The following is a 9,169-nucleotide window of genomic DNA, read 5'->3' on the forward strand; positions in this document are numbered from 1 at the left end:
AATTTGTAGGCCTGCACAACTAAGAACAAAACAATCAGAAAATGTCAGAATGACTAACAATATGAAAACATGACCTTTTTTCCACAGGATCCACAGCTGAATGACCCCAGTAGCTTTAATGCAATAGCTCGGAGCTCAACTAGTGCTGTCTGCCTGCTGGACTGGACTGTGCTGCTGCTGCTGCTGCTGCTGTCTCTGGTCTCAGTTCTTCTAACAGCCCCACAGACATTATAGCCGCTCACCGATCAGACCTGCTGCTGGACTGCTGCTGCCGCCTCTGTACCATACAAAAATGTTGTATTTTAAGTTTTTTTCCACAAGTGGTTCTGTGCGCGCTGTGGTGTTTCAGTGTGATGAAACTATTCTTGGTCCACCTGCTTTACTTTCTCACTTATCGGAGATAACGGACAAACATGGACATATTTGAATGTCAGTAAAAGGTCATCTAGGATTACTTCTGTTGCGAAAACTTTCTGCAAACAGGTGTGGCCCGAACTCTTATATGTGGCGCATTATGCTGCAATTTTTTCTACCATCACAGCGAGATCTGGTCGAGAAAAAAAGAGATGCATGGAGATGCAAGAACCACTTCTGACAGTGAAAGATTGACGCAGCTTCTGCATACTAGGGTGCTGCAGATGATAATTTATTTTCTCTGAGCTGATGCCACAGGAAAGCCCGCAAACTCCAACTTGTACTCAAACAGTGTCAAGCAGTGCACAGAGATTTTTTTGAAGGCTTATCAGCAAAACCTGCTGCTCCTGTCCCTTATTAGGACCTACAGACTCCATTCTCCCTCAAAGTGGCAGTGACTTTTTGCAGTGCTCCAGCTTAGATGATACGGTATGGGAAACGAACATGAGGATAGACACGACACTTTATCATGTCAAAACACAGGCAGGGTTTTTTTTTTTTGAGTTTCTAGACTCCTTTAAATTTGTAAATGTCACATCTATTTTAGCTCTTATCCTCTCCAGTGAAACACCATGAGGATGAGTGCTTAGCACCGATTTGCTTATTTTGGGAACTTTTGGGACATGCCATTCATCCTGGATATTTACTTGTAAATACCATCTTTGTTTACAATTACCATATTATGCTTCTCAAAGTTTATTTCTAATCTAGGAAACCTTTTCGGCTATTGTATCACCTCTGTTGTGTGAAGTGTGAAATATGACCTAAGTTTTAGTGATGAAATTCACAAGTAACTACGAGGGTTGATACCACAGTCAAGTATATGTCAAATGTGCTTTATGTACATCCAGTGGGAACGGTTTCTTATGCTCATCTGAAAGAAGTGCTCTCCAAGTATCATTTCTGCATTGTTGTTGTACTGGTTAGCTGTAAAAATAAATATAAATATGTACGTATATAGAACAGGGCTGTAAGACATGCAAGAGCAAAGAGAAACTTACATTAAACAAACTAAAGAAGGCCTTTTAACTTGTCTTGTTTTTTTAATTTCATTTGTTTTATTTCAGATACATAAGAAAATATGTGTGAAGTATAACAGGGGTTTTCAAACCAGAGGTTTTGGATATTTTTGATAAATAAATGCAGCCTTTGTGAGCATGGGAGACTCCTTTCAGACCCAAAACTGAATGGCAGTATATATATATATATATATATATGATACAAACAGTTACAGTGTCAAAGTAAATGTTTACACTAATGTTTTTAATATTTTTAGAAAGAGGACCAAAATGGATCATTATATTTGGAGGTTTATGGCATCAGAAAGTGTTAAAAACCCCTGAGCTCAAAAGTATTCAACACTGAAGTGCACATCAGACAGTTCTCTGGCAGACTGTGCCATTTAGTGCTAAACCAGACATGCTGCCAGTGTCAGTAAATGTGTAAAGACTGTAATTGAAGCACTCTTGGATTCTCATTACTAAAATAGGAGATAAACTGAATGTCTACATCTCCTATGGATTAGCCCCATTCGATTCACTATGCCAGTATGTCCTTCACGGGCAAAAAGAGTTATACGCTTTACAGTTTACAACATTTAACTTGACACATGAACAGAAAGCCATAAAAAGCTCTTGTGGTTTAGTGAGGTCCTGTCAGTTTGACTGATGACTCAAAAGTCACTAATCAGCTTAGCAGTCCTAAAAAAATCATAAACTCAAATGTTTTTGTGACAAAAAGGAGCTGCAAAACAGTGTTAGCAGTAACAGCTTACAGGTTTCCAGTTTATATATGTTAACATTAGTTAATACATTAGCTATCATGGACCAACAGTTTTACATAAACAATGCTTTTAGAGCATTTATTAATCCCATCTATTGTTAAAGGGATAGTTCACCCAAAAATGAAAATTTGCAGAACATTTACTCACCTTCAGGCCATCCGAGAGATAAGTTTGTTTCTTCATCAGAACAGATTTGGAGAATTGTAGCATTACATCACTTGCTCACCAATGGATCCACTGCAGTGAATGGGTGCCATCAGAATGAGTCCGAACAGCTGGCAAAAACATCACAATAATCTACAAGAAATCCACACGACTATGGAAGCATATAGGTAGCGAAATTCAATTTAAAATGCAATATGCAAAATGGCAATGCAATATTCAAAATGGCAATGTATTTCTGTATTTAAATTGACATTTTCCATTACCCATACGTGCAAAGTTTGTACCACGCTTCCGCCAATCCCTGCCTTGAAGCAATGATTGACGGAGGGTGGGCGTGGTCAGCTCGGAATGCATTTTCAAATTGAATTTTGCTACAAATATCCCACGGCGTCATGATGAAAATGCAATCCTAAGTGTTCTAACTGTTAGTCTAAATGCATTTAGGACAAATAGCATTTAAATGATCATTATGCTACCATTTCTGCTTGGACATGTTACACATATCAAATCAATTTGTGTTATACATTTTCATTTCGCAACTTATAAAGCGTTAAAATTTGCATGCAATTTACATATTAAGACTACTGTTGGAAATGGCAAATGTAAATTCTATAATTTAATTTTCATTTTTGCACCAAACTTTGCACGTATGGGTAATGGAAAATGTAAATTTAAATACAGAAATACAAAGCCATTTTGAATATTGCATTGCAATTTTGCATATTGCATTTTAAATTGAATTTCGCTACCTATATGCTTCCATACACGACCACTTGTCCATGAATTGGCGTCTTATTAAGTGAAAAGCTGTGTTTCTAATAAACAAATGCATCATTTAGACAATTTCAACTACAAAGTTTTTTTTTTTTCAGTTAAAAATAAGTCCTTTATCTAAAATATTACTTTCTCCAGTGAAAAATTCATCTAGTCTGAATCAGGAGAGAAATATGCACAGATCAAGCACTGTTTACGAGCGAAAACAGTTCTAAACAAACACATTGGTGGATGTGAGAGGATAACAGGAGATGGACTTTTTCACTTGAGAAAGCATTATTGTAAATTATGGGCTTGTCACTTCACATGACATTAATTGATCGACTGGAGTCATATGCATTACGATTTAAATTAAATTGAACTGTGTATTATGAATAAACACAAATTGACAATCAACAGTAGTAAAAATCATAATTAGATTAATAAATACTGTAAAAAATTTTCATTTCTATTTCATGATATCTAAAGCATTAACTAACAGCAGAGATGTAGAAGCCAGTGCTGTGTTTGAATCACCGGTTACCTAGCTGTCATCATACATGCTTTAGCTTCGACTGTTACCTCAGTTTGACTGTTCTTGGCCATTTTATCAGGCTGGATTAACTTTCACTCCTAGCATGCAGGATTAAGCGATAATGGGGACATGATTGTCAGTCGGATCACATCAGTCCACTCTCCCCAGGACAATATCACACAAGGACGCAACCCAGTTCACCTAGAACTCACTCAACATGCTGTACTAGGACGTGGTGTTTCTTGACACCAGCCACCGCTTCAGACATGATGATTGAACATGTGTCCAAAAGATTGGTAGAGGATTTATTAGCTGTCACACTGAAGAAAAAAAGTGAATTTATGAGAAATTTGCACGGTAGGAATCAAGGAACGCTGAGAGGCGAGATTTAATAATCGCTCAAGCGGAGCGTCAGTGGCTGCGAAGTCTGTTTGAAAGAAAGGGATCACAGCGTGCCATTGTAATTGCGGAGCATCGCAGATTTGCATCAAGCACAATATGAGCTGTGAAGCAGGAATGAAAAGCAAATGACACGGTATCAAATAAATGAACAATTTTATGAGGTGTCTGATCTGTTTCAGATAAATTTGGAATAAGAAAGCCAGACTGATTAAAAAATACCTTAGAATACGTCCTTTGTAGACAACAAGCACAGCCACACGCGAACCTCAGTGAAAGACAAAAAATAATTGTGTTCCTCAAATAAAAGAGAGGCACAGAAGATACAGAACAATGTAATCAGTGTATACTGTCTGCTCTCAGAGAGGAACTCGTATCTAATTACCTCACCCTTGACCTTGGGGCCTGGCGACGTTGCTTTTTTTGGAGAACAATTTCAAAATTATTTTACCATTCCACAAAAATGACACTTCTAAACTTATGACTGTACATTTGATCTTATTTGTGGTAAATGTCAGGGTTTCAGTTTGTTATTGATTTCCTTCAAAGCTACAGAAGGGCACAGGTAATAGTGGGTTAGTGATTTGATTCATTGATAACGCCAAGAAGATGCGAGACTTCCTAAAGATTTTCGCATTACTAGAAACTACTAGAACAACTAGAAAGCAAGTGAATTCGCTAAAACTTATTCAGTAACAAATCCAACTTAACCAGATGTTAAATGTGCTGAATAATGTTGCACTATATTTAATTCGGATGCACAATAAATCAATATCATATAGTGTAGAATGATTTTTTATTTATTTATTGGTATTGGCCCGTTATTGGATGTTTAATTGTGCTTGCTCATTTTTAGATTTAGATTACATTGGCTGTCACCTAATGCTCACTTAGTTCATCTTTAAAACATTACTAATTTAGTAACACTGTTAAATGTAATCTTTATCAAATTTCAAAATGAATGTCTATTTTTAATATTGCACATCATAATGTTGTGATGCCTAAATTCAATTTTAGCATTGAAACAACTGTTTTCAGCATTTTAATTTTCTTAGATAAAACAAAGTTTATTTATTTGCAAAATCCATAAATAATTATCAGCTTATCAGCATTTGACAATTTTAATATTGTACATCCCTATTATTCAAATTATTATTTTACCCTCAATTTCTATTTTTTTTACTTTTTTTAACTTCAAGCAAAGATACAAAGCAAGTGTATTTATTAATGCGCAAATTTAATTGAATGTATAGACAGACAGACAGACAGATAGATAGATAGATAGATAGATAGATAGATAGGGGAATATGAATAGGGGAGAAGGGGTCAGTCAAGAACCCCATGTGTGGCCATATCTAACTTGTTTGTAATGGATTTCATGTCGTTTCCTAAGATGTATGTGCTTGTCACTTGTGATCTCTGAACTCTGGCCTCTAAAATGAGGATTATAGTCTAAAGTCCATGGTTACTCTGGTCCACTTGTCAAATATTTCATATGTGAGGGTTGAAAGGTGAAAGGGTAGACCTATGCCCAGCATGCACTTAACATGCTGTACATGATGATTAGTCATGGGCCATTTCATAGCTTGAAAGCAAAGTGAAGACGGAAGTGGGCAGAGGGATACTGAGATGGGACAGGGATGTGACTCATAGGACAGCTGAGGGGAGCCGAAGATAGGAGGCCCTTTGTTATTACCAAAGGCAATTAGGCATAATGTCTGGTTTCTGCATAGTCTTCAGTGCCATGTGCCCCGTGTTCTTTTAAGGGGCCTTGAATACAGAAAGACAAGCATCAGCTTTGTGACCAGATGAGCTCTGGCTGTGTAATTTGCAATCAAGTAGAAAAAATTACCCGACATCAGAAGGGAAATAATGCCATGAGGGTGACAATTCAGAGGGAGTATTCATGTCTTCTGCAGGGTCAGCAGGATTTGAGACATTCAGTTTCATAAAGGTTTTGTGTCGGCTGATTATTTCAAAAGTTCAAATAAAAAGGCCTTAAAACTAGCCATAAGAAAACAAAGTGGAACAAAAGAGTCACGCACATGCTATCCTGCTCCTCAGAAGTAATAGTTTTCCTGAGAGAAACCAAAGAAATTATTATCTGTATTTACTGTATATTTGACCACAAGCATGTTTAACTTCTGAGAAACCCAAACTCTCTCCAGAAAAAAAAAAAGTTACACAGCGTAACACATTTGCTGTGGACGTCTATGGGGAAAGATGTTACGATTATGCCATACTGTAAAGTTGCCTAAATCTTTATTTTATAAATGGGACTACCATTCTAGGTGGATGACCACTTTACAAATGTAATTCCTGTGGGATTTATCTCTATTTCTCTTTAAGGCTACGTTTACACGACAACGATGTAGTAAAAAATGGAAAAGTTTTTCCCTTGCATCTTTAAAAAGTTTCACGTATACACGACAACATTTTCAAAACGATTCGCGTTTACACACATCCGCGAAAACGGCCAAAAACGCTGTATTACGTATGCCAGGCCAGTAGTTGGCGCTGTCACCTTGTTAGTAAACAGTACCTGTAGGGAAGTGACAATTATATGATGTATATGATGAGTCTCCACTGTTGGTTGTAATATCGGTGAAGTAAATCCACACTTTGCTGAAGCAGCAACAACAGTACCATACTCCGCCATTGTTGAGTATGTTTGTTCACGCTTGCCTTTAAAATCGACACATACTGCGCATGTCTACATACCTAACACGTACTACGCACACGCATAACGTCACCATTTACAAAGATTCCCGTATTAGGTGTTTACACGGAAACGATAACGGTGACGTTTTCAAAAACTTGCACTTTGAAACCCGTTTTAAAAAATATGTGTTCTTAAAATAGCTAGTTGCAATCCTTCTCCGAGTCAGGTTTAGTTGGACTGGGGGGGGGGGACAGAGTGCATAGGACTGTGGGGCCCACAATTGCATGATTTTAGGGGGCCCCATAGCAAATTCAGTGCACAGGGCCCATAACTCCTAGCTATGGCCCTGTGGTCCAAGGAGTTATGTATATAACAGCTTGTACAGGTTAGCACGTAATTGTATTATATCAGTCTTGTGTTGCAAGAGAGTGTATTATTTGTGTGTAATGCGTAAATCGTGGATTGTCTGATTTTTTCTCGCATGTTGTTACCCCTCGCGCGCGGTCGAGGTTTCTTGACCGTGAACTAGTACAGACGCGTTCGAAACACATGCACTTATACAGCTTTGCGATACTTCAGCTGACCTTCAGAAAGAGGACCATTGTGGCTTTTACATTTGTCTTCTGCTAATCCATTTTTTTCTTTGAACGGTTCTCATAAGCAACTGCCCAACTGTAAGTGTCAGTCAATTATATGCACATGCGCAGATGACATGTTTAGATGAGCACATTGGTGCAGAGTGCTGTAGTGATGCTGTATATTTATTAGGGTTGCACAATAGATTATCATACAGGTTAGAATATGATTTTTTTATACATTTTTATTTATTTGTTTATTTTAATTGTGCTTACTCATTTATTCTATCTGACTCTCACTTAAAGCTAATCTAATGTTCATCATGATAATCTTTACAAACGAACACAACTAGAATTTTGAAGCCTAAATGCAGTTGCAGCTGTAAAAGTCTATAAATGAACTAGGCCTACACCTCGATTCAAAGGACTCAACATCTCCACCATTAAGCTCATGGCAACTCTTTAAGTTTCTTTTTTTTTTTTTATCCCTTTTTACGCTAAATAGTGATCAGAAACACAAGGAGGCTGTGAATGCGGATTAGTGACTTTGTCCAGGACAATAAATGTCATCATATATATTGATCTTGTGTTAACCACAGACCTTATTTCAGGCATTTAACCAAAAACCCGTTCAAAAAACCCATGTATTCAAGACAAAAGAACTGGAAGTGCTAAAATTAGTGTTGTCAAATGATTAATGGCATCCAAAATAAAAGTCTGTGTTTACATAATAGATGTGTGTGAACTGTGTTTATTTATTATGTATATATAAATGCAATCACATACATGTATATATTTATAAATAAATATCAAAATTTGATATAAAAATATAACATTTTCTTAAATATAAACATGCATGTGTGTGTCTATTCATATATTCAAAATAAATATACACAGTACACACCCATATATGTGACCCTGGACCACAAAACCAGTTTTAAGTCGCTGGGGTATATTTATAGCAATAGCCAAAAAATCCCCCCAAAAAAACACATTGTATGGGTCAAAATTATTGATTTTTCTTTTATGCCAAAAATCATTAGGATATTAAGTAAAGATCATGTTCCATGAATATATTTTGTAAATTTCCTACTGTAAATATATAAAAAAAAAAAATAAAAAAAAAAAATATATACATATATATATTAGTAATATGCATTGCTAAGAACTTCATTTGGACAACTTTAAAGGTGATTTTCTCAATATTTAGATTTTTTTTGCACCCTCCAATTCCAGATTTTCAAATAGTTGTATATCGGCCAAGTAAACACTAACTTTTATTTTGGATGCGATTAATCACGATTAATCGTTTGACAGCAGTAGCTAAAATGCTAACTCGTTTCCAGGTTTTAGCCTACAAAAATACTCTCATTTAAAAAAAAAACTGCACTCTGTAATCTGCAGATTTAAAAAAATTATGCTCACTATTATTATTATTATTACTTTAATATTTATTTCATTTTTTAAATTTAACTGTATGCCATTCACAAAATAGAGATTATTTTGTGTGCCAATTTATGGCATGCAACAGATTGATCCTGTATTTAATCGGGAACATTCCTTTTTTGCGCTATACATATGCTCATAAAGGAACATAAAATTATTCCCACGTAAAATAAAGTGTCCCAAAGAAGCACACGCCAGTGTTGGTAAAACTCATTTTCCTCTTTGCAGGTCTCGGTGTTACAGGCATCATAAGGATGAATGATTTATCCATAACCATCGCTCATTCTCTCTCTCACCTCCTGTATTACCAACAGGCCGCACTCTCATTAATATCTCTTAATGTTAGTGCCAGACACCTTGATTTACGCTGGGCATTTCCTGCCAACTAAAAGCAATAAAGGCACGAGGCATCTCTCACAGCACTCATCCACTGACAC

The 9,169-nt window shown here is 36.4% G+C and overlaps 1 protein-coding gene across 1 annotated transcript in view; it reads left to right on the plus strand.

The window, feature by feature from the left end:
- LOC107702444 (GDNF family receptor alpha-1-like) overlaps positions 1 to 1,431 on the plus strand; it is a 29,119-nt gene extending 27,688 nt beyond the window's left edge. The window contains exon 9 of the mRNA XM_016504765.1: positions 88 to 1,431. Coding sequence (XP_016360251.1) covers positions 88 to 234 — 147 coding nt within the window. The 3' untranslated portion in view covers positions 235 to 1,431. The remainder of the gene's footprint in view (positions 1 to 87) is intronic.
- Positions 1,432 to 9,169: the final 7,738 nt, after the last annotated feature.

This window comes from Sinocyclocheilus anshuiensis, unplaced genomic scaffold (genome assembly GCF_001515605.1).
Source record: "Sinocyclocheilus anshuiensis isolate Anshui unplaced genomic scaffold, SAMN03320099.WGS_v1.1 scaffold190, whole genome shotgun sequence".
Lineage (NCBI taxonomy): Eukaryota > Metazoa > Chordata > Actinopteri > Cypriniformes > Cyprinidae > Sinocyclocheilus > Sinocyclocheilus anshuiensis.